We start from the raw sequence: 25,794 nt of genomic DNA on the forward strand, positions 1-25,794 counted from the left end.
GGAAGGGAAGGGAGGGGAAGGGAAGGGAAGGGAAGGGAGGGAAGGGGAGGGGAGGGTAGAGAAGAGGAAAGGGCGAGCATGCTTACATTCATGAACACTTTTGACCGTGGTGACCCCGAGGGAAGCACCTAGGGGTCGGTCAAAGTTTATTTTAACTATATATTTTAAATTTACAAGGAGAATGTCTCTATGTATTATTGTAGAATTTAAAATTTAATAAAGTAACAATAAAAGATCCATATCTACCCTCATTTAAATCCTACAAAAGACTAGAATGACAGCAACAAAAAACACAAAGAATTTCATGTTTCAATATATCTACATGTATCTATATTCCTTATTTCTAAATGAAGCACAGATTTCTGTCTGTTTCATTCACTAACACAGCACAAACATCTAGAACAGTGCCTGGTACAAAGTAGACTCTCAATACAGATTTGTTAAATAAATGAATTGACTATTTATTCATGTGTTCCGGAAATCTGCACTGGGTGCCTACCATGTGCTGGCTTCTTGCTAAAGATCATGGGAAACACACCGTGAATTATCTGAGCAGCATTCACTGAATACCTTCCATGTGCCTTGCACTGGGTACTAAACGAAAGTACACACCAATACAGACACACAGACACACGCACACACCCCCGCTGCCCTTTAGGAACTTGGAACTAAGCTTGGGGGAAGGCGAACTTGCGGAGGAGGTTGGAGCAATGAGATAAAGCCTTTTCCTGGCCAGAGCCTTAATCCTGGCTTTGGTTTTCAAAATCATGCCTCCGAGGCTTTGCTTATCATGGCTTGTCTTGTACCAGAAATATGTTCATGGGTTTGCGTCTGCCCAGCTGGAGGAAAATGAATATCAACCTTCCTGGATTGTGGAACCACAGAAAGACAAAGGGCTTTATTCTTTGCCTGAAGCCCAGCACACCAAAGCATTCTTTGTTCAAAGGTTTTATTTCCCAATTCTATACATTCACTACAGAATTAGAAACCTCCCAGTGGGGGTCAGGTGTGGTGGCTCACGTCTGTAATCCCAGAACTTTGAGGGGCCAAGGCAGGGGGATCACCCGAGGTCAGGAGATCGAGACCAGCCTGGCCAACATGGAGAAACCTCGTCTCTACCAAAAATACAAAAATTAGCTGGGCGTGGTGGTACACGCCTGTAGTCCCAGCTACTCGGGAGGCTGAGGCAGGAGAACTGCTTGAACCCGGGAGACGGAGGTTGCAGTGAGCTGAGATTGCATCACTACACTCCAGCCTGGGCAACAGAACAAGACTCTGTCTCAAAAAACAAACAAACAAAAACAAAAAAACCTCCTAGTGAGGAAGGAGTCTTGATGGTTATATGGCCATGGCTACTCTTATTGGGACCTTGGTCTAGCCCTTGACATCTAATTTAACGTGAACAGCTACCAAACTAGATGAATTTGAATTAGAAGTTTTCAGGTCTCACTGGGGCATTTTCCTGATGGAAAAGCCTAAGTCCCTTCATCAGTAATTCTACTTTACCTCCCCATAGCATCTGCCATTCTTAACCACACTCTACTGATTTGCTTCCTCTCCTCTCCAGCCTTTTGCAACCATATCTGCACAAGTCCAGCCCTTCTTTACCTTCAAGTTCAGACTTCTCTACCTAAGTGGATTATTCTGCTTTATCTATAGCAAATATCACTTTTGTGCACACTCCCTCGCCTCCATTTGTTGGAATCATTTCTAAATCCAATTCAATTTTCATATTGAGTCTCTTTGGTCCCAACAGAAATGGTCCCCAAAATTCAAATATGAGATGTCTGAGACCCTTTTAACTTTTGACAATACAGTTGCTGGGCAATGGATGTGGGAAAGTCAACTTGGGGAACTACATTAAATCAGAAAAGCCTTCTGCTTTTAGTGATGAAAGGCTTCTTCATCTATCAATCCCAAAGTATCAACTTTGCAGATCCATAAGCTCTTATCCCAAAACCCCTAGGCCAGACCTCATTTGAAATTCCATGTTTTTCTAACTTTAGAATGGTAAGACAGGGCATAGAACACGGATTAAATAACACTTCAAGCTGGCACTCGGGTAGTGCCCTGTAATGAAACCCAGTAATATTTTGTTAGCAAAACATATGAATACGCTCACTCAACATTGGGATCGATAAAGACCATAAACAGCCCTTTGTCACTTGGAAGGCAGTCTTGCCACCAGCTTAGTTTCAAACTTAAGAAAAAACTCATAGTTTTCAGAGCTTTCTGAACTTTGAGATGGCAGGTAAGGGGTTATGTACAAGTGCAAGACCCAAAAGAAAGAAGCCACTGTAGCTCTCCTAAGCGTCCTGCATAAAGACCCTTTTAAAGCACATATATGTGGCTGTTTTCCCGAACATCAAAGGGCTATTTTGGAAGCCCTGGAAGAAGAGGTCATCCTGCGTTATTCAAAGTGTTGTGTAAAAAGCAAAGCAAAACCTACAAACTTAAAGCATTTCTCTTTAAATGCTGAGCATGTGTAAGTCTAAAGGAATAATGGTTCTCTTGATATACACCATTATCTTCCCCAGTTAAAAGGAATGTTCACAAACCACTTGCATACACACAAAATTACATTTAGCCCATTAAAAAGTGGCAGTGACCCAGCGTGGTGGCTCATGCCTGTTAAGTCCAACACTTTGGGCGGGCGAGGTGAGCAGATCACTTCTGGCCAGGAGTTCAAGACCAGCCTGGCCAACATGGTGAAACCCCATCTCTACTAAAAATACAAAAATTAGCCGGGCGTGGTGAGGCATGAGAATTGCTTGAACCCGAGAGGTGGAGGCTGCAGTGAGCTGAGATCATGACATTGCACCCAGCCTAGGCGACACAGTGAGGCTCTGCCTCAAAAAATAATAAAAATACATAAATAAATAATAAAATACAAAGTGTCTGTCTCAGCCACCCTAGTGAACAATCTGTGGTTGTTTGGCATCACCATGATTCCTGACTCTGAATTCACTGAATTTACATGCTACCGGTAAACAATCATTTTGTTACACTTATTCACACCTAAGTACTTAACAGTAAAAAATATGACACACCATTAACATGGTGAGAAAACAATGTGCCCAGGGAAACTAAGCAGCACAGGGCATCATCAGAATACCTGCCTTAGCTGTCCAGTAGCAGCGGCAGCAACAGATGACGGCAGGCTTCCAGTCTCCACCTGCAATGCTGCTAAAAGGCTCCTGTGTACTATATTTTATTTTTTCAGGTGAGAAGAACATCAGAAGCCATTGAGGGACCAGAAAGTGAGTCCGCCAAGGATGACGAGGCATTCTGCTGGATGGCTTTTTAAAAATGTTCCCTCCAAACTGGGTGCCGTGACTCAACACTTATAATCCCAGCACTTTGGGAGGCCGAGGCGGTGGCACTCACTTGAGGTCAGGAGTTCGAGACCAGCCTGGCCAACAAGACGAAACCCCATCTCTACTAAAATTAAAAAATTAGCCAGGCTAATTTTTTGGGGGGATTACAGGCAGGTGCCTGTAATCCCAGCTACTCAGGAGACTGAGGCAGGAGAATCACTTGAACTCGGGAGGCAGAGGTTGCAGTGAGCCAAGATCATGCCACTGCACTCCAGCCTGGGTGACAGAGTGAGACTCTGTCTCAAAAAAAAAAAAAAAAAAAAAGTTCCCTCCCGAGTCATCTGCCTTATTAACAAGGGCTTTTGTCTTAGAAGTCTCTTTTATTAACTGACACAATTTCTTGAACTGTTATGAATGCGTGCTGCTCCAGTCCTTCAATAGCTCACCACACATTGCTATGGTTTAAATATTTGTGTTCTCCAAAACTCATGCTGAAATGTAATCCCCAGTGTGGCAGTTCTGAGAGGTGGGGCTTTTAAGAGGCGGCTGGATCATGAGGGCCCTGCCCTCATGAATGGATTAATGTTGCAAAACATATGAACACGCTTAATCCATTCATGGATTAATGAACAAATGAGTTAGTGGATTAATGGGCTATCATGAGAGTGGGACAAGATGCTTTTTTTTTTTTGAGACAGGGTCTTGCTCTGTCACCCAGGCTGGAGTGCAGTGGCATGACTGCGGCTCACTGAAGCTTGGCCTCCCAGATTCAAGCAATTCTCTCGCCTCAGCTTCCCAAGTAGCTGGGACTACAGGTGTGCACCATCATACCTGGCTAATTTTCTATTTTTTGTAAAGATGGGGTTTCACTATGTTGCCCAGGCTAGTCTTGAACTTCTGAGCTCAAGCAATCCACTTGCCTTGGCCTCCCAAAGTGCTGGGATTATAGATGTGAGCCACTGCACCTGGCCTGGTGGCTTTTTAAGAAGAGGAGAGACCCGAGTTAGCACACTCAGTCCCCTCCCCATGTGATGTTCTGTACCACTTTGAGAGTCTGCAGAGAGTCCCCACCAGCAAGAAGGCCCTCAGCTGAGGCAGCCCCTTGACCCTGCACTTCTCAGCCTCCATAGCTGAAATAAACAAATTTCCTTTCTTATAAACGACCCAGTTCCAGATACTCCATTATAAGCAACAGAAAACAGACCAAGACACACATCTTCACCATGTCATCTATGGGTACTTTTCCTGCAGCACTGCCATCATCCTCATCATCACTATTACAAGTTGAGTATCTCTTATTCAAAACGCTTGGGACCAAAGGTGTAGAGTTTTCCACTGTGGTGTCATGGCAGTGCTCAAAAAGTTTCACATTTTGAAGCATAGTGGATTTTCAGATTAGGGATGCTCAACCTATAAGTGCTTCTTAACCTCACTGTCCATACAACTCATCTGGGAATCTTGTTAAAATTCTGATTCGGATCCACTAGGTCTGAGTAGGGCAGAGATTCCACATCTCTAACAGCTCCATCTGCTGCTCTGGGCACCACCCTCTGTCTGACCAGCCAGGCTGCAAAACGAAGCGCATGAGGTTTGGAAACAGATGAACAAGAGTTCCCGGTTTACAAGCTGAGTGGCCTTGGGAAAAGCAATTCACTGCTCTGAGCCAGTTTCCCCATCAATTAAAATGGAAATAGCAATGACACCTCCTTTGCAAGACTGTAATGAGTAGATGAGAGATAGTAACACAGTTCCTGGCAGATAACAGACCCTGAATTCCAGTCCCTGCCATCTGCAGTAGGCTGAACAATGTCCCTCCAAAGATGTTCGACATCCTAACTCCTGGAACTTACAAGTATGCTACCTTATATGGCAAAAGGGGAATCTGCAGATGGAATTACATTATGGATCTTGAGATGGAAACATTATCCTCGGTTATCTGGATGGACCTAATATAATCACCAGGGTCTTTATAAGAGGAAAGCAGGAGAATCAGAGTAACAGAATATGAGAGGGTGGAGCAGAGGTCAGAGAGGAGAAAAGGTGCAATGCTGCTGCTGGCTTTGAAGACGGAAGAAGAGCACAAGCCAAGAAACGCAGTTGGCCTCTAGAAGCTGAAACCCCTACAAGGAATATACTGCTGAGGTTCTTGTTGGATTCTGACCTCTGGGATGGTAAGATAACTGTTTGATTCCACTAAGTTGGTGGTAATTTGTGATAGCAGGAACAGGAAACTAACATACCATCCTTTGGAATAATACTGATAAGGTTTCGCTGTGGCCCCGCTCAAATCTAATCTTGAATTGTAGCTCCCACAATTCCCACACGTTGTGCAAGGGACCTGGTGGGAGGTAACTGAATCAGGGGTGGGTCTTTCTCGTGCTGTTCTCATGATTGTGAATAAGTCTCACGAGATCTGATGGTTTTGTAAAGGGGAGTTTCCCTGTACAAGTTCTCTTCTCTCTTGTCTGCTGCCATATAAGATGTGCCTTTCAGCCAGGTGTGGTGGCCCACACCTGTAATCACAGCACTTTGGGAGGCCGAGGCAGGTGGATCACGAGGTCAGGAGATCCAGACCATCCTGGCCAACATGGTGAAATCCCATCCCTACTAAAAATACAAAAATAGCCAGGTGTGGTGGTGTGCACCTGTAGTCCCAGCTACTTGGGAAGCTGAGGCAGGAGAATCGCTTGAACCCAGGAGGCAGAGGTTGCAGTGAGCCAAGATCGCACCACTGCACTCCAGCCTGGGCAACAGAGAGTGACTCGATCTCAAAACAAACAAACAAAAAAAAAGATGTGCCTTTTGCCTTCTGCCATGATTGTGAGGCCTCCCCAGCCTCCCCAGCCACGTGGAACTGTGAGGCAATTAAATCTTTTTGTTTATAAATTACTCAGTCTCAAATAGGTCTTTATCAGCAGCATGAAAACAGACTAATACAGGCTTGCCTCCCTTTACGGAACAGAGGAGTTCCCAGGGCTAAACCATCAACTGAAACTAAGTCACAGAATAGTTGCCTAAGTGCAGGTCAATACATGAAGAACTCTTCAAGGAGACTTTATATCAAGGGCAGAATTCATCCTGTAGTAACTCTTTTTGTGTGGTTATGCCAATTTTTAATAAACAGGGATGGACGTGTGTGTTAGTAACAAACTGTTCTAAAGGCTCATAGGAATCTCTTGCACCCTAAAGGTTTCATCACGTTCTGATTTGTCAGCTTCACACGTAATTGCTGAAATCTAACAAGGCTCCTGGGGACAAAACCAGTGGGTGGTTGCCTCAGCATCAGTAGGACAAGAGTAACCCTAAATTAAGAGTGAGGGATGAAAATCGATGGGTCTCAATATCTGTACAAATCTTCACTTGCTACTTATAATGTGGCTTACCCCATAGAGGAGCTTTATAATAGAAAAAAATACCAAGATAACCCAAAAGATGCCTGCAAAACAAAAATGTGCTTCAAAACTAAATGGACTTTGTGTGAAACAAAGAAGCTTGTATCTCTTATGGATTTTCCTATGGGCTTGGCACCAAGAACTCCTCTTCCTGTCATATCTTTATGCTTCTCTCCCAAGACTCTAGTTCCATAGAAAGACCAGGTCTCTTGTCTCCAGTATTACATCCATAGCATCTAGCGATGTAACTGGCACTTAGTTTGCACACAAGACATTTTTGTGGACGATAAATACTGTAATGGATATTTATAAGAAAAAGCATATTCTAACTTTCACACAAAAAATGAAAGTTCTTTGTCTCTATTTTCTTTTTTTTTGAGATGAAGTCTTGCTCTGTCACTTAGGCTGGAATGCAGTTGTGCAATCTTGGCTCACTGGATTCTCTGCCTCCTGGGTTCAAGTGATTCTCCTCCCTCAATCTCCCAAGTAGCTGAGATTACAGGCCCATGCCACCATGCTGAGCTAATTTTTGTATTTTTAGTAGGGACAGGGTTTCACTATGTTGACCAGGCTGGTCTCGAATTCCTGACCTCAAGTGATCTGCCCACCATGGCCTCCCAAAGTGCTGGGATTACAGGTGTGAGCCACCACACCTGGCCTTTCTCCATTGTCAACTTAAATCCACTTGGCCCAAGATATTTTCTTTTCTTTTTTTTTTGAGATGGAGTCTCGCTCTGCTGCCCAGGCTGGAGTGCAGTGGTGCAATCTTGCTCATTGCAACCTCCACCTCCTGGGTTCAAGCGATTCTCCTGCCTCTGCCTCCAGAGCAGCTGGGATCACAAGTGTGCACCACCATGTCCAGCTAATTTTTGTATTTTAGTAGAGACGGGGGTTTCACCATGTTGGCCAGGCTGGTCTCGAACTCCTCACCTCAGGTGATCTGCCCACCTTGGTCTCCCAAAGTGCTGGGATTGCAGGTGTCAACCATTGTGCCTGGCCAGGGTCAAGATATTATTTATGGTAGAACTAAAAGTATGCTTTCTGATTTTGTTTGCTATTAATATATGCATTTGATAATGAAGAATGTGCTAAGTAGTCAAAGCAAATAATTACTTTCTAGTGTCTAACCCTGCCTATGAGCTAAATGAGAGGGAAGGCACTTATTGCATATTAAAAAATGGTAACTAGTTTTAAAATGCTCTGTTTAATCTCAAACCACAATATTCAAAACAGTTACAGTCCTTTCACTGGTTCAATTAAAACAGCAGAAACCAGTCCAAGTCTTCAGAACAAATTATAAATTCTGCCTGAGTTGCACTGCATGTAAAATTCACGTTCAAAAGTTTGCCAAGTCACATTTACGAAGTCTTGACCAACTGGCAGGGCTGACCATAAAAACCGTATCTTTTAATTTATAATGTTTAATGTATATTCAGTACATCTTATTTAAAAAGCAACGTAATTGCATGAAAAGCTTTTATTTTAAATCTGATTTTGAAATATGACTGAACACATTAACAGAATTCAAAACAAGTTGGTAAACATCTACGAGAACATGTTATATAATTCCAGTGAGCCTTATAACACTCTGTTTTTAAAGAGAAGAAACCACTGAACAGAAAAATTTGAAATCTTCTTTTCTTCTTCTTTTTTATTGGAGACAGGGGTCTCTCTGTTGTCTGGAGGCTGGAGTGCAGTGGTAGGTTCATGGCTCACTGCAGCCTCAAACTCCTGGACTCAAGTGTTCTTCCCACTTTAGCCTCCTCAGTAGCTGGGACCACAGGCATGCACCACCATGCCTGCCTAATCTTTTTTAGACTGAATTTCGCGCTCTATCGCCCAGGCTGGAGTGCAGTGGCACGATCTTGGCTCACTGCAACCTCTGCCTCTCGAGTTCGAGCGATTCTCGTGCCTTAGCCTCCCGAGTAGCTAGGGTTATAGGCGCCTGCCACCACGCCTGGCTAATTTTTATATTTTTTAGTAGAGACAGGGTTTCACCATGTTGGCCAGACTGATCTTGAAGTACTGACCTCAAGTGATCCACCTGTCTCGGCCTCCCCAAGTGCATAAGCCACCGCGCCCAGCCATTCTCACGTTTTCATTATGGGTTTTGTTCTGGGTAAGCGGGCTGCTAGAAAAAAAGAGCCATGATGGGGAGGAATTGATACACCCAGACCTACTACAGGGTACCTCGGCTTCCAAAGGAGTTAGACATCATCACAGGACTCAGAGCCTTGGTTTACAAGGTACAGCTAGCCCCAGACAGACAACCACAGCCACTGCTGTGTTTTCTGCAATGGTCTAAGGTCGTCTGCCTCCCTGAGGGACAGGGGCACTCTGTTTGCTTGTACCTGCTTGCTGGGCTTTATCCTTGCCTAGGAGAAAAGGACATCAGAGTAGGCAAAATAAATAGGAAGAAAGGTCCAGAAGGTGTCTGTCATTATTTCATTTCCAACGTCTCACTTTTTTGCGGGGGGAACTGTCCTGTTCTTTAGGGTACATGGTTGCAGTTCCCCCACACTGGTGGAAGGGGGCCATGTGAGTCAGAGGGGTATGAGCCTAGGACTTAGTTTTTTGTTTTTTTGAGATGGAGTCTTACTCCTTCACCCAGGCTGAAGTGCAATGGCAAAATCTTGGCTCACTGTAACCTCTGCCTCCTGGGTTCAAGCAATTCTCGTGCCTCAGCCTCCTGAGTAACTGGGACTACAGACATGCACCACCACGCCTGGCTAATTTTTGTATTTTCAGTAGAGGTGGGATTTCACCATGATGGCCAGGCTGGTCTCGAACTCCTGAGCTCAAGTGATCCGCCCGCCTCAGCCTCCCAAAGTGCTGGGATTACAGGCATGAGCCACTGCACCCAGCCAGCCTGGGACTTTGGATCACCCAGAATAAGGTACTTTCTTTCTGTTGTGGTTTCTGTCAAAAGGATATAAATGTAGAGCTCCCAGGAGCCACTATCTAGAGAGAGTCCGAATGTAAATAAGGTCAACCCAGAAGAAGGCCAATCAGAGTGATGGAGAGACGAAGTCCTGATAACCAAACTGACCCCCTAGATCCAGCTGTACCTGCAACTCAGGTCTGCTTCTGGACTTTACAGTTCCATTAGGCAACACATACCTTTAAAAAAAAAAAACAGGGATTCCTGTTTTAAGTTGGATTTCTGTCACTTGCAGCTAAAAAAGCACCAACAAATAAGGGAGAAATAAAAGTGTAAGAAGAAAGGAAATGAGGAGAGAAGACTGTATTTATGGATATAGTGTCTGGAAGTAGTTCAAGTTTGTCCCTGGAAATGCAGAAAGGTGATGTGTGGGAATCTGTTCCATGTTTCATATTAAGCTCAAATCATCAGAACTGTAGCTGTGCCTAATTACTGTGATTAATCTCGCCAAACTCTCAATATAAAATGAGTGTGCACTTTCTGATGTTCAATGATACTGCAACAATCATGAAGCGAAAGAATGGTCCATGACTGAGCAAAGATGCCTTTGAAGCGACATCTTTTTTTTTCCTGCCCAAATACAGTCATGACTGGCTGAAGGAGGAAAGGTCACAAGTGGCGACCCGAGTCTTACCTGGCATGGCGTGGATGAGGTCGCCGCACAGAACGAAGAATTTGGGCTTGGGGTTCAGCCTGTTGATGGCCTGGACGGCTTGCTCAGTTAGACGGATCTCCTGTTCCCATTCGTCACCGCCATTGTCACAGTCCCCAGTGGACCAGGCCTTCATCAGCCCAAACTGTGGGTCTGCACCCAGGATGAAGTAGAATGGGCCTTTCCATTCGTTTTCCTTTTCTTAAAAAAAAAAAAAGAGAGAGAGAGAAAGAAGGAGAAATGTTGTAAAATCTGCCATAAAAGCAACCAGGTTACCATGCAAAGTGGATACACTATTTTTCTTAAATTAAGTAGGTCATTTTAATAAGCTGCTGTTCAAACATACCATTTTCCTGTCATAGTCTAGAGGATTTTGATTTATACTAATTACGCCTGGGACCTGGTGACACCCAAAGGCCAGGACTGTCCACGTGGGCTTCTGCAGCCACACCACCGCACTGTCTGTTGACAAGCTAGACAGCCAAAAGGAAGCACGGGGCCACAAGAGCGCCCAATTGCACAGGATATTTGTGCTCAATAATCATCTTTAAATTAGAATAAAACACCCCAAACTGAATGCTGCCAGAAGTATTATATTTAAATTACTAGGGGAAGTGCTTACACATCTTTTCTGCAAGGCTTCATGGCACCATTTCCACCGTGTCGGGGGATGTGACAGAATTTTAATTATAAAACTTGGCGCTCAGAAGCTCTGGCTATCTGGTGGGAGATGTGGTGCCAGAAATGAGATCTTGAAATGAGTAAGTCAATGTGGGAGAAAAAAAAGAAAAAAGAAAAAAGAAAAATCGATGCTAACATTTCAAAGGCAGTAGGATGTGGGCATCTGTGAGGTGTGAGGCTGGGGGTGGGGGCTCTTTATGTTCTTGGAAAGGGATCTAGGCCACCTGAAATCATTCTGCTTGCTCTTCCGATCGGCTCTCCTGGGCCAAAGCTTTATGGGTGTTGGGTTTCTACTCTTATCTGCCAGCACTGCCGCTGGTGCCTGCTTGGGCAGAGCTGGAATGGCCATTAATGGGCACAGAAGTGCTGTGGGTTTCACTTTTTAAAAAATTATTTGGCCACAGAATCCTTTCTATAATCAAAATCGTACATGGCAGACCAATGTTGAAAAAATATGCCAGGCAAAGCCGCTTGCTCTTACAGAAGAGCATCTGGAACTTCTGGTGCCAGAGCGAGATTTGGTGCTGGACACAGCACAGTCTGAGGACCCCCAATCTACAGGTCCCTCATTTACCCTCTGAGGAAACTGAGGCCAGGAGAGCTGACAGAACTTGCTGAATGGCCGGCCCGCTAGCGCTTAGTGGTGGGACAGAGCTGCCCCGTCATTTTCAGGCTGTTTTTATTTTTTTTTTCATTTTTTTTTTTCATAATTTAATGGATGGCCAGGTATGGTGGTTCATGCCTGTAATCCCAACACTTTAGGAGGCCAACATGGGCGGGTGACCTGAGGTCAAGGGTCCGAGACCAGCCTGGGGAACATGGTAAAACCCCATCTCTACCAAAAATACAAAAATTAGCCAGGCGTGGTGGTGGGCATGTGTAATCCCAGCCACCTGGGACGCTGAGGCAAGAGAATCACTTGAACCCAGAAGGCGGAGGTTGCAGTGAGCAGAGATCGCGTCACTGCACTCCAGCCTGGGTGACAGAATGAGACTCTATCTCAATAATAATAATAATAATTATTATTATTTAATGGACGATGCATGTTAACTGAATAAATGGCATTTCCTTTGGAAGTCATGATGATGCTGCAATTTCTAAAAAACTACTTGGAATCAGTTCACATCCATGTGTTTGATTCATTTGTCTATTGGGTAAGTATCATACCGGGAGCCTTTGCCTTGCCAGGCCTTGTGAGAGGTGCTGGCAGTATGAGGGTGACCAAGACAGATGAGTCCCTGCTGTCCTCACACTCAGTGCTCATGGGGGGAGATGAGCAAGTAAACAAGCAGGGAATAGAATCAGAGAGTATTAATGACTATGCAGACTAAGAGTGAGGCAATGGCTAGTTTAGACACACAGGGCTGGGCTCGGTGACTCACACCTAGGATCCCAGCAGTTTGGGAGGCCGAGGTGGGCAGATCACTTGAGGTAATGAATTCGAGACCAGCCTGGCCAACATGGCAAAACCCCATTTCTACTAAAAATATAAAAAATTAGCCAGACGTGGTAGTGCATCCCTGTAGTCTCAGCTACTTTGAAGGTTGAGGTGAGAGGAATGCTTTAACCCAGGAGGCAGAGATTGCAGTGAGCCGAGATCATGCCACTGCACTCCAGCCTGGGTGACAGAGAGAGATTCTGTCTCAAAACTAAATAAAACTAACTAAATAAATAAATAAGACAGGAAAGACCTCTCTGAAGTGGTGACATTTAAGCTGAGATCTAAATGGCAAGTAAGGGCCAGTGATAACCTTTTTAAATTCCATGGCCACTTTTCCACCCATTACACTGAGCTTACTATCGCCTTCGAGTGGATTCTGGTTTCAAGCCTCCTTTCCCTTCTTAATTCCTTTTTCAGAGTTAAAGAAAAAAAAAAGTGAACAAACAAAAATACCTCTGCACTTTACAGAACAAATTGTACATGCACATAAACCCACCAGTCCTCAACTTACAGCACAGTGTTCAATCACAAGGGGCCAGAACTCAATCTAAACAAAGACTGCATGAAACCCTGGTGTGTGTACCTCATGGAGAAAGACAGCAATATGGCACATCCAACAGGGACTGAGGGAGTCAAGTGTCATTCACTGAGCACTGATTGTGATTGAGCACTGATTCACTGTGCCAACTGATTGTGTTGGCAGAAAGACTCTAAGACGCCCCCAAATCCCTGCCTCCTGATATTTACATCCCTGTGCAACACCCTCTGAGTGTGGACTGCAGCCTGCTTCTAATAAACGGAATACAATGATGGGAGTCCCTTCTGAGAGTGGGCTAAAAGAAGACCATGACTTTCATCTCTTTCTCTTTCTGAGAGCCCTTGCTCTGGAGATTAAAAACTGCCATGCTGTGAATATCCCTAGAGAGAGGCCAGTGTGCTGAGGAACAGAGGGAAACCTCTGGCCAACAGCCCATGAGAAACCAATTCTGCCAACAACCATGTGAGTCAGTTTGGAAGAGGACACTCCTCTGGTGAGCTTTCAGATGAGACCACAGCCCCAACAGATACCTTGATTGAAGCCTTATGAGACTCTTTGGCAGATGAACTCAACTAAGCTGTACCCAGATTCCTCACAAAATCCTGTGACATGATACATATTTCAGTCGTGAAGTTTCAGGGTAATTTGTTACATAGTAATAGATTCCTACAAACGAGGCATTAGGGATAAGCGGTCAGGAAGTAGACAACGAGATTTCCTGAAGATCTGGATCATTGTGTCATGAAAAAAAAAAACTGAGATTCTGCTTTGTGTCTTAACATATTAAATCATTTATTTTACTTTCATAATAACCTTTTTACACCAATGAATGCTTCTAGCTGTGTTTCTACTTCTGAGGCTGTTTACAGAGCCATTTAAGCTGGATGAATTAATCAGAACCAGGTAAGGGAGGTGACCACAGGCACCCCATGGTAGCAGTGTAAATCAACCTTCTACAACAGAGTTTATAAACAGCTCCCTACAGCAAATGTTTTAACAAATCGTTTCCTATGACAAACAGAATTTCAAAAAGTCAATAGTCCTTAGAGCTATTATAATAAATCTTTCATTATTACTTGTTTACTTACTAAAACTTAGAATCTCAATTTTATGAAGACAAGGTACAAAATAAATAGATTTGGCCTAAAATAAATGACAGCTCACATATCAGTATTCAATCTACCTTACCTATCTAATGAGGTAATCTGTTTACTCAGGAATCTTCATTTCCCAAAGGAACTGGGTACTCTTAAGGTTCCTGCTACAGAAGCTGGTGATCTTTGGTCTCATGGTAATTTTTTTTTTTTTTTTTATCAAGGCGGAATTAAAGATATTTGGAGCTTACAACGCTTAACTCTAGAAGGAAGAATCTCTTTTAAATGTATACCTCCCCATCCCTTAAAAGGGCACCTTTTTACATTATGAAAGTGAATTGTGTCTTTTTAAATTTATTTTTAGAGATAGGGTCTGGCTTTGTCACTCAAGCTAGAGTACAGTGGCACAATCATGGCTCCCTGCAGCCTTGATCTCCCATGCTCAAGTGATCCTCCTGCCTCAGCCTCCCAAAATGCTGGGATTACAGGCATGAGCCACCACACCCAGACAAAAGTGAATTCTTTTTTTTTTTTTTTTTAAGACAAAGTTTCCCTCTGTCACCCAGGCTGGAGTGCAATGCTGCAATCTCTGCCTCCCAGGCTCAAGCGATTCTCGTGCCTCAGCCTCCTGAGTAGCTGCGATTACAGGCATACACCACCACACCCGACTAATTTTTGTAGTTTTAGTAGAGACGGGGTTTTGCCACGTTGGCCAGGCTAGTCTCAAGCTCCTGGCCTCAAATGATCTGCCCACCTTGGCCTTGGCCTCCCAAAGTGCAGGGATTATAGGGATGAGCCACCACACTCAGATGAAAGTGACTTCTTAACAATACTTGCATTAAAATTATTTCACCAAAGCCTAGAATTACCCCGCAGGGTACGGTCCCCAGGCACAGTCCAGCTTTTCTGGAAACCCTCTGGAAGCACTCTTTTAGCAGCTTGAGCCATGGAAGTAGGGATAAACTGAGGTCCACTCCTAAAGCATGACAGGATTTGTAAAGTCAGTGTCTATAAAGTATGAAAGTATTTGTCATTACTGGGGGGGGGGGGGGACACCACCACACCCGACTAATTTTTGTAGTTTTAGTAGAGACGGGGTTTTGCCACGTTGGCCAGGCTAGTCTCAAGCTCCTGGCCTCAAATGATCTGCCCACCTTGGCCTTGGCCTCCCAAAGTGCAGGGATTATAGGGATGAGCCACCACACTCAGATGAAAGTGACTTCTTAACAATACTTGCATTAAAATTATTTCACCAAAGCCTAGAATTACCCCCGCAGGGTACGGTCCCCAGGCACAGTCCAGCTTTTCTGGAAACCCTCTGGAAGCACTCTTTTAGCAGCTTGAGCCATGGAAGTAGGGATAAACTGAGGTCCACTCCTAAAGCATGACAGGATTTGTAAAGTCAGTGTCTATAAAGTATGAAAGTATTTGTCATTACTGGGGGGGGGGGGGCAAGAAAGTCGGGGTCCAGTTTTTTCCCCTACCTTTCCTAGCAAAAAAGCTTAAACATGAGACTGCCCAGTCAAAAGGTACAAGCCTGACAATACTAATTAAGGAGCAGAACTGCCTGGCAACGAGGCTGATGAAGAGGGACAAGGTGAGGGTTACCTGACAGCAGAAACCAGCAGGTTGTTCATGGCACAGAAATGGCAGGGCTGGGCCACAGCCTTACTCATCCAGCTGTGATATTAGCGTTGCCTGGGAGCACGTTCAAAATGCAGAATCTCTGGCCCCAGATCCACTGGGTCGGGATGTGCATTTTACACTGAACCCCCGGGTGATCTATGTGCACATCCAAATGTGGTAAGCACCAGTCTACAACTAACCAAGGAACTCGAGTGGCCTGTAACTTACATGCGTTGGATGAGAAATAGAAGCACAATGACTATCGTTTCCTTAAACTAAAGTAACACTTCAGAGGGGTTTTGTTCAGGTTGTTAGTGGTGGTATATTTTTTATTTTGTTTTGGTTTGGTTTTGCATACTTCCCTGGTCATTGTTAGGTCTCCGCCTATGTACAGGTCATGGATTTGGCCCTAAATATTTCTCTGTATTATTCATTACTATCTAGTCATCACCGTTTATATAGCCTTGCAAAACTAAGCGTCAAGATTCTTTGAAAAGTAAGAAGTTGGGCAGGGCGTGGTGGCTCACACCTGTAATCCCAGCACTTTGGGAGGCCGAGGTGGGTGGATCAGGAGGTCAAGAGATAAGACCATCCTGGCCAACATGGTGAAATCCCGTCTCTACTAAAAATACAAAAATTAGCTGGGCATGGTGGTGTGTGCCTGTAGTCCCAGCTACTCGGGAGGCTGAGGCAGGAGAATCGCTTGAACCGGGGGGCGGAGGTTGCAGTGAGCCAAGATCGTGCCACTACATTCCAGTCTGGGTGACAAAGAGAGACTCCATCTCAAAAATAAGAAGTTAATCAGGGAATTCATTACTAATTAGTAAGTTCTAATTTATTTTTACATGACTTCATGGAAAAAGCACCCATTAGCAAGTATGAGTATATAGCACACATGCATGTGTACACACACGTGCACACACACACACACATACACACATACGCACACATACACACACGTTTTCCAGTGCACATCGAAGAAGTCTGTATTTTTCTTTCAAAATTGACTTAAAAAAATAACCCAGTCAGGGGTCCTAACTGATGACTATGATTAAGACCAAGGTCAAATTCTGAGACAAACTTAAATATGTATGGAAGGAATAAAAGAAAAAAGTGTTAAGATCTCATTTCTGACCCAGATGGTATCAAACAAGACCATAAACTTTAGAAGCAACTTACACAAAGCTCTGGATAATGCCTATAAGGTATTTAGTGTTAACACATGGTAAAAACATACATTTATTTAATTAAAACATCTATATGTTATGAATAAGAATGTACAGAATGAATTTTTTCTTTCTTTCTTTTTTTTCTGAGATGGAGTCTCACTCTGTCATTCAGACTGCAGTGTAGTGGCGTGGTCTCAGCTCACTGCAACCTCCACCTCCCAGTCCAAGCGATTCTCTCACCTCAGCCTCCTGAGTAGCTGGGACTATAGGCACCTGCCACCACGCCTGGCTAATTTTTGTATTTTTAGTAGAGATGGGGTTTCACTATGTTGGCCAGGCTGGTTTTGAACTCCTGACCTCATGATCCACCCGTCTCAGACTCCCAAAGTGCTGGGATTACAGGCGTGAGCCACCGCACCAAACCAGTGAATTTAACTTTTTCAACGTTAATTTTTTAACAGATTCACAGAGAAGGTAATTTAGCTGTCTACTGCTGTGTAACAAACTACCACAAATGTATCAGCTTCAAACAACCCACATTTATTATTTCATAGCCTCTGTGGGAGTCTGACATGGTTTAGCTAGTCCTCTGCAAGGTCTCTCACAAGCTGCAACAGAAGTGCTGGTCAATGTTGAGGTCTCATCTGAAGACTCACATGGGGAAGGATCTATTTCCAAGCTTACTTACATAGTGGTTAGCAGGATTCAGCTCCTTGTAGGTGGTAGGACTGATGGCTTCAGTTCCTCACTGGCTGCTGACTGGAGGCTGCCCTCAGTTCCTTGCCATATGGGCCTCTCCAATACGGCAGCTTGCAACATGGAGACCTGCCTCATCAAACCACACAAGGCAGAGGGTCTGCTAGCAAATGGAAGTTACAATCTTATATACCATCACGATGGAAGTAACATCCATCACTTTTGCTGTGCTGTGCTCATGACAATCAAGTCACTAGGGCAGCCCACCTTAAGTGCAGGGGATCACACAGAGCATGAACACCTGGAGGTGAGATCACTGGGCTCAGCTGAGAGTCAGCCATGGATGGTAATATAAACCTAAGAGCTAGCCTCACATACTTATCTCAGTTAATGTCACATTTGCACCTGAACTTCCAGCACTGCACTCAATAAGGCCATTTATTGTAGCTCATCCTGGTGAGATCAGAAGGCTTAACTCACAGAAGCCCGCCTTTTCCCACCTAAGTACTAGAAACTGTTAGTGCTGGAGGGACTCTCAGCGTTACTTTAACCAGCCTTTCATTAAACCAAGGGAGAGATGCTGAGGTCTGGGTAGTGAGGGGGAAGGGAGATGGGGCTTAGGCATGCTTCAAGTTCAAGTTCACACAATAAAGACCCAGCAACTTCTACCCAAGAGTTATTCAGAACCTCAGTGCTGCTGGGCTGGGTGGCCTGGAGTGGAGACAGCCACAAAGAAGACAGAACATGCTCTGGGCTGCCCCCAAGTTATCTACCTCAATACTGACATTTTCTCTCCAAAAAGCTTCCTTCAAATGGAACGTCTTGATAAATGGCCTAACTGTACACAAAGACAACAATGGCAAGACCCAGAGCTTTGTCCTGGTCGGCCATGATGTTCAGGGTCCCTGCCAACAGCGCAGGGTTGATTTGAGGCACAGGCTGGGGCCGAGACATCTGTCTTCTGTGAGTGCTCAGTGGTGATCTCTTCCAGAGATTACAAACTTGACATCTGTGGATGAGTTCTGGCTAGCAGATGTGTGCTGTGGGGCCCAAACAGCATTTGTAAATTTCTGAATTTGTTGCCAGCCTTTTTAATTCATGAGTTTCATATATATATATACCTGGCTTTCTGGATTCTCCTGGAAAATTTGGCCACATCAGACCCAAATGAAGTGTGCTAGTGACTCTCTGGGTCTGTACAGTGGTTGTGCCTTTACATGGGGTTTCTGCTCTCAAATTTGCCACAGTCCCCACCTGGCCCAATTTACCACCTGGCTGCTGTGGCATCTGCAATGACAAGCCCTTATCTATGGTAATCTTTCCATTCTGCTTGAGGTGAGGAAGAGGAGACCCAGCAAAGGAAAATACATGGACTGAGATCTACAAAGGCTGAGGGGCAAACCAGGCCCACCTTTGCATATTCTGCCACAGACATCACTCGCCCACATTTCAGGACAGGTGAAATTACTATAGAGAAGACATATATAAGCCAGGAATGCCTACGTCTAGCCAAACAAGCCAGGAAAAAAAAATAATGATAAGCTAATGAGTTACCATAATTTTTTTTTTAATGGGCTCTCACTCTGTCACCCAGGTTGGAGTGCAGTGGCATGACCTTGATTCACTGCAATTTTCACTTCCCGGGCTCAAGCGATCCTCCCATGTCAGCCTCTCAAGTAGCTGGGACCACAGGTGCACGCCACCATGCCCGGTTAATTTTGTGTATTTTTGGTAGAGACGGGGTTTTGCCATGTTGCCTAGGCTGCTCTAGAACTCCTGAGCTCGAGTGATCAGCCCACCTCAGCCTCCCAAGGTGCTAGGATTACAGCCATGAGACACCGCATCCAGCCTGAGTTGCCATAATTTTCTAAATCGAATTGTAAAATTAACTTTGAAATACTTTTAAATGAAAAATTGACCTTAGAAATCAGATTCATCTGTTGTACAGAGAATAACAAGATCTGGCCACTTCCACATTTCAGCTAACTTACAAAACACTGTCACAGAAACCGTATTTCAAAACTGAGGGATAAATATACAGTGAATTTTGGGTAATATCAAACTAAGGACAGAAAGGCCTGTAGGTTTTCTTTAAACATTATCAGGTGCAAAGCAACTGCATTCAGAGAAGAATCTTAAAAACCTGGAAGAATTTTCACACAATGTTTTACCATTAATCTTTCCTATGAGCCTCTGTTTATGTGCCAATATCCTGCCTGAAAGACAGATATTCAAATTGCAATAGCTCTTTACCATTGAACTTTTAAAATCACAAACTAAATGTTTTCTTGGATTTGTCTCTGCTAATATATTTCCTCTCCCATTTTTATTATCCCTTTTAGGCATATTTGTCAATGTTAATGAAAGCTGACTTTTTAATATATACCAAGAATTAGAAATTTTATTGATTCTTTCACTATTACCAGTTGATCAATGACTAACTATAATAAATGCGCCCCCAAAAGCAAATGAATCACTGCTTTCATCACCCAACTAGGAAAAGGCCCGGAGGGCAGCCACATTATTAAGTAATACCTTACATTATAATTTGTGCTCTCATGATGTGCTAAACCTATTACTTGTATGCAACCTCAAATAACTCAAGGTAGAACACAATGATAAATAGCTTTCTTAACTTGATTTTTGTAACAAAAGTCATATTGGCTGAGCGCAGTGGCTCACGCCTGTAATCCCAGCACTTTGGGAGGCTGAGGGGGTGGATCATGAGGTCAAGAGATCAAGACCATCCTGGCCAACACAGTGAAACCCCATCTCTACTAAAAATATAAAAATTAGCCAGGCATGGTGGCGCACACCTGTACTCACAGCTACTCTGGCGGCTGGGGCAGGAGAATTGCTTGAACCTGGGAGGCAGAGGCAGCAGTGAGCCAAAATTGCGCCACTGCACTCTAGCCTGGTGACAGAGCAAGACTCTGTCTCAAAAAAAAAAAAAAAAAAAAAGGAGTAGAACATAGTATGTTTGTTTTTCTGGACACGTCCAAGCTCCCAGCTTGTCCCATCAGGATCTTAAATTCAACACTTCCACAGGCAAATCCATCACCTTTCTTTCTTTTTTTTTAATTGTACTTTAAATTCTGGGATGCATGTGCAGTACATGCAGGTTTATTACATAGGCATACATGTGCTATTGTGGTCTGCTGCCCCTATCAACCCGTCCTCTAGGATTTCAGCCCCGCATGCATTAGGTGTTTGTTCTAATGCTCTCCCTCCCCTTGCCCCGAATTCCCCGACAGGCCCCCATGTGTGATGTTCCCCTCCCTTGTCCATGTGTTCTCATTGTTCAACTCCCGCTTACGAGAGAGAACATGCTGCGTTTGGTTTTCTGTTCCTACGTTTGCTGAAAATGATGGCTCCCAGCTTCATCCATGTCCCTGCAAAGGACATGAGCTCATTCTTTTCTATGACTGCACGTCTTTCTTTAAGACTGGCTCCCTCCCTAGATCTCGCTAATTTTGCCACCATCATCCCTAGTCCCCCAATCTACAGATCTTAAGATCGTGTGTCATCCTCTGCATGTAGCCAGCCAAGTTGCATCATTCCACGTCTACAACATCCCTGCCACAGCCCCACCTTCCCGTTCCCACCACCAACTACTCTTGGGCCAGGTTTTCATGATTCCCACCTGGGAGAAGGAGGCTGCCAGGATGGCTCCCTGCAGCTCTCCCCACTCCAGTTCATCTCAGGCAGTTGCTGTCATTATGTCTCTTCCCAACCCCTTAACCAGATCATCAAATTCCTGGCTACAGAGCCACCATCCTGAAAGCTCCAGGGCAGGCCCACGTTTACATTCCCTTTCTAGCGTATCAGCAGCTTGTATTATTCAGTCTGGCATGTGGCAGGCAACAGTCAATATTTGGTGAAGAAAAAGATGAAGACATCAACGGATTCCCACTCATTCTAGCACTTGGGCCTAAAAGGGGCCCAAAGTTCTTCCAGCTGTATCTTTGTTTTTTGAGATGTTGTCTTGATCTGTCGTCCAGACTGGAGTGCAGTGGCACGATCTTGGCTCACTGCAACCTCTGCCCGCCAGGTTCAAGCAATTCTCCTGCCTCAGCCTCTCGAGCAACTGAGATTACAGGAGTGTGCCACCACACTCGGCTAATGTTTTTTATTTTTAGTAGAGATGAGTTTCACCATCTTGGCCACACTGGTCTCAAACTCCTGACTTCAAGTGATCCACCTGCCTCAGCCTCCCAAAGTGCTGGGATTACCGGCCTGAACCGCTGCACCTGGCCTCTTCCAGCCATATCTCACTGGTCCTAATGGACCAGTGGCTGTAGTCCCATCAGACCAGGGATGATTTTGACACGTGACAATGTCCACAGACATTTTGGGGTACCACACTGGGAAGTGGGTGGTGCTGCTGGAATCCAGTGGATAAAGGCTAGAGATGCTGCTAAACATTTCATGACCCACAGGACAGGAACTCACCGCAAAATCCAGCCCATAAATGTCAACGATGCTGGGGGGTTGAGAAACCCTGCTTAAGACATACCACAGGATTCCCCCCAGATAGACCACTAACTGCTTCTCCAACACACCCCATAATTCCTGATATGGTTTGGCTGTGTCCCCACCCAAATCTCATCTTGAACTGTAGCTCCCATAATTTCCACATGTCATGAGAAGCACCCAGTGGGAGGTAACTGAATCATGGGGGCTGGTCTTTCCCACGCTGTTGTCATGATAGTGAAGAAGTCTCATGAGATCTGATGGTTTTATAACGGCCAGTTCCCCTGCACATGTTCTTTTGTCTGCCACCATGGAAGATGTCCCTTTGTTCTTCCTTTGTCTTCCGCCATGATTGTGAGGCCTCCCCAGCAATGTGAAGTGTGAGTCCATTAAACCTCTTTCCTTTATAAATTACCCAGTCTTGGTTCTGTCTTTATTAGCAGTGAGAACGGATTAATACACTTCCCCTCCTCTTTCCGGGATATGCTCTCCTTTCTACCAACTCTTCCTGCTGAAATCCCTTCTACCCTTCCCTGCCAGCTCAAACGCTCCCTGCCCTGTAGGCAGATGCAGCTTGGCCTCCTTCACTCACTTAAGCAGGTATGTTCTGAGCACGTGCTCTATGACACTGGCTGTCAGTGGCTGGACATTCAACAGTGAGCAATGCTGATGGATCCTGTTCCTTAAAACCTTACACGATAGCGGGGGAGATGCACAACAAACAAGCAAATAACTAAGTCAGTTACACAACTCAATTACACACTTCGCTCTTTACAACTACAGGGTAATCAGGCTGATTGCAAGACAGAATGGCCAGTGGGTGGGGCTGTGGGGACGCGCTCCAGGCAGGGGGCACTGCAAGTACCCAGACCCTGAGTGACCAGAAGGCTGGAGCAGGAGGCAGGGGACAGACCATGCTGACGACTGACTTTGGGCCTCTATCTCCCGAAACTCTTAACCGAGTTCCAGTGGACCCCACACTGAGGCTTGAGTGCCCAAGTTCAAATCCCATTTCTACCCTTTACCAGCTACGTGACATGATGCAAGTTCCTGAACCTCTCTGGGCCTCAGTCTCCTTATCTGCAAAGTAGGAATAACAGCACCTACCTCGAAAGGGTTGTTGGGAAGAATTAATGACTTAAAACATGTAAAGCATTTGGACTAGACAAAGAGCAAGTGGTCAAAAGTGAGTTACTCATACCATGACTACCACTCATAGTAACCCCTACCCTTACCTTAGCAGAGACAGACTTTTTAAAGACTCACCCATCTCTTGGTTCCCCCGGCACATGGTGGGGCTGAGCAAACATCTGATGAGAGACACATATATATGTACATGCTATGGTCTCAACATCTTTTCCTTTGTATACTGTGGATATTGCTATGGTTATAAAGCAGCAAAGATGGGTAGATTCACAGCCGTCTGGAGGCTTTCTGGCTAAAGAGCAAATGGCAACAAAATGCAATTTTTGCAGTTTCTCACAACAGCAATCTGCATAGTGAATCACAATCTAAATGTCTCCAGCAATACCCTTCAACCGCTCTTGGGACTAATCTTATTTTAGTGGTAAAGGAAAAAAAAAAAAAAAAAACACCAAAGAGTAGCTAAACAATATTTACCACTTTGAGACTCCTTCTGACTTAACAATCTTAATGTCCCTACTGTGAAGCTGCCAGAATGGTATGCAGCATTTTAAGAGTTCCTTCATTAGTGGCTCTTTAGGGGTTGAGGGACTTTGGGGGCACTTTTAGCACAGGGGTGCAGGGTTTCTTCTTGGATTCAAGAAAATGTTCTAAAATTGATTGTGGTGATGGTTGTACACCTCTGTGAATATACTAAAAGTCACTGAATTGTACACGTTTAGACTGTTAAATCAGAAAGAAGCCCAAAGTAGTAAATATTATTTAATTAACAATTAACATGGTGAACTGTAGGGTATGCTAAGAGTTGTTAAACAAAAAAAAAAATAGTGTCCCTCAGGACCCTATCCCTCCCCCAACCCCCAAAATAATTAATTGTGACAGCAGTATCCTCAGAGTCTCCAAATGACTTGTCCTAAGTACAGGTTGCATATTTCTTATTCAAAATGCTTGGGACCAGAAGAGTTTCACATTCCAGATTTTTTCAGATTTTGGAACATTTGCATATGCAAACTGGTATAGCCTTCCTAATCTGTAAAATCTGAAATTCAAAATGCTTTTGAGCATGACCTTTGATCATCAAGTCAGTGCTCAAAAAGTTTCGGATCTTAGGGCATTTTGCATTAGGGATGCTCAACCTGTACAAAGGTACCCAACCTCTCTTTTATTGGCCTAAATGCATTCAAAAGGTAGTTTCTGAGACACACAAAAGCTTCTGAGTCATGGCTTGGCTGCCACACTGCCCGTCCTGCCAAAATCTTTATCTGCAACTCTTCAGAGAACTAAGAAAGCAGATGGGCTGGGACTTTGTGGCCAGGCAGCTTTCGGCATCACTGGCTTTGGCCGATGCCATTTGAGATGACAGTTAAAGAGGGGAAAAGACATTTCCAGAACCTCTCTCACTTTTCAAGAGCAGAACTCCACTTGGGGTTTGCCTGTTTTTGGTGGATATTTGCTGCTATTTTTTTCCCCCATTTCCCTAACAAGACAGCAGGCAGCTGCTGCTGTCCCAGGCAGCACTCTGGGGAGAACTGGTAGGAGGCACGTTTTCTGGGCAGAAGCAGCTGTGTAGGCACAAGGCCAGGCTAACAGAAGCCCCAGATGCAAAGAGAAAGTAACCCTTCCTCTGGGCAGATGTGCTCCATGCGAGGGCACCCACCTGGTAGGCAAAACCTCTGCCTCTAGATGCCATGGAGTAGTGTACATGGTGCACAGCCACCTGGCATAGTCATGCAACCTCTTTATTTTTCTTTTTTTTGGAGATGGAGTCTTGCTCTGTGGCCCAGACTGGAGTGCAGTGGCATGATCTTGGCTGACTGCAACCTCCGTCTCACAGGCTCATGCAGTTCTCCTGCCTCAGCCTCCAGAGTAGCTGGGATTACAGGTGCCAGCCACCATGCCCAGCTAATTTTTGTATTTTTAGTAAAGATGGGGTTTCACCATTTTGGCCAGGCTGGTCTCAAACTCCTGACCTCAAGTAATCCACTCGCCTCGGCCTCCCAAAGTGCCGGGATTACAGGCGTGAGCCACCGCACCCAGCCAACAACTTGTATTGGTTTGATCAATACCTTGGTCTCAGCTTTGTTTAGTCCGGAGACTCCATGGTGCCTGACAGCAGTGGGTTGGACAGATACACACAGGTGACCCAGATGAGTGTATTCATTCATACTCATTCATTTACTCAATATTAAATGGTCACTGAGGCCAAGTGTGGTGGCTTAGGTCTGTAATCTCAGCACTTCAAGAGGCCAAGGCAGGCAGTTCACTTGAGGTCAGGAGTTCAAGACCAGCCTGGCCAACATGGTAAAATCCCGTCTCTACCAAAAATACAAAAATTAGCTAGGTGCAGTGGCATGCACCTGTAGTCCCAGCTACTCGGAAGGCTGAGGCGGGAGACTCACTTGAACCCAGAAAGCAGAGGTTGCTGTGAGCTGAGATCATGCCACTGCACTCCAGCCTGGGCGACAGAGCAAGACTCTGCCTTAAAAAAAAAAAAAAAAAAGCCACTGAATGTCCACTACTGCCAGACACCATCCTAGGTCTGGGCTTCTCGCTCCTCAAGAATTTATAGTCTACAGGTAGAAAAAGACAGCAAAGTCACAGGAAGAAACACACAAGGGGCCAGGCATGGTG

The 25,794-nt window shown here is 44.7% G+C and overlaps 1 protein-coding gene across 3 annotated transcripts in view; it reads right to left on the reverse strand.

Moving 5' to 3' along the window:
• The window catches only part of CPPED1 (calcineurin like phosphoesterase domain containing 1), a 139,282-nt gene that overhangs the window by 105,656 nt on the left and 7,832 nt on the right, over nucleotides 1–25,794 (reverse strand). For 2 of the 3 annotated variants that reach the window (XM_017890716.1, XM_017890718.1), the window contains exon 2: nucleotides 10,285–10,503. In XM_017890716.1, coding sequence (XP_017746205.1) covers nucleotides 10,285–10,503 — 219 coding nt within the window. Of the gene's footprint in view, nucleotides 1–10,284; nucleotides 10,504–17,539; nucleotides 17,664–25,794 lie in introns of those variants that run through there. The other variant, XM_017890717.1, reaches the window with a different exon arrangement.

This window comes from Rhinopithecus bieti, unplaced genomic scaffold (genome assembly GCF_001698545.2).
Source record: "Rhinopithecus bieti isolate Rb0 unplaced genomic scaffold, ASM169854v2 scaffold_19459, whole genome shotgun sequence".
NCBI lineage: Eukaryota > Metazoa > Chordata > Mammalia > Primates > Cercopithecidae > Rhinopithecus > Rhinopithecus bieti.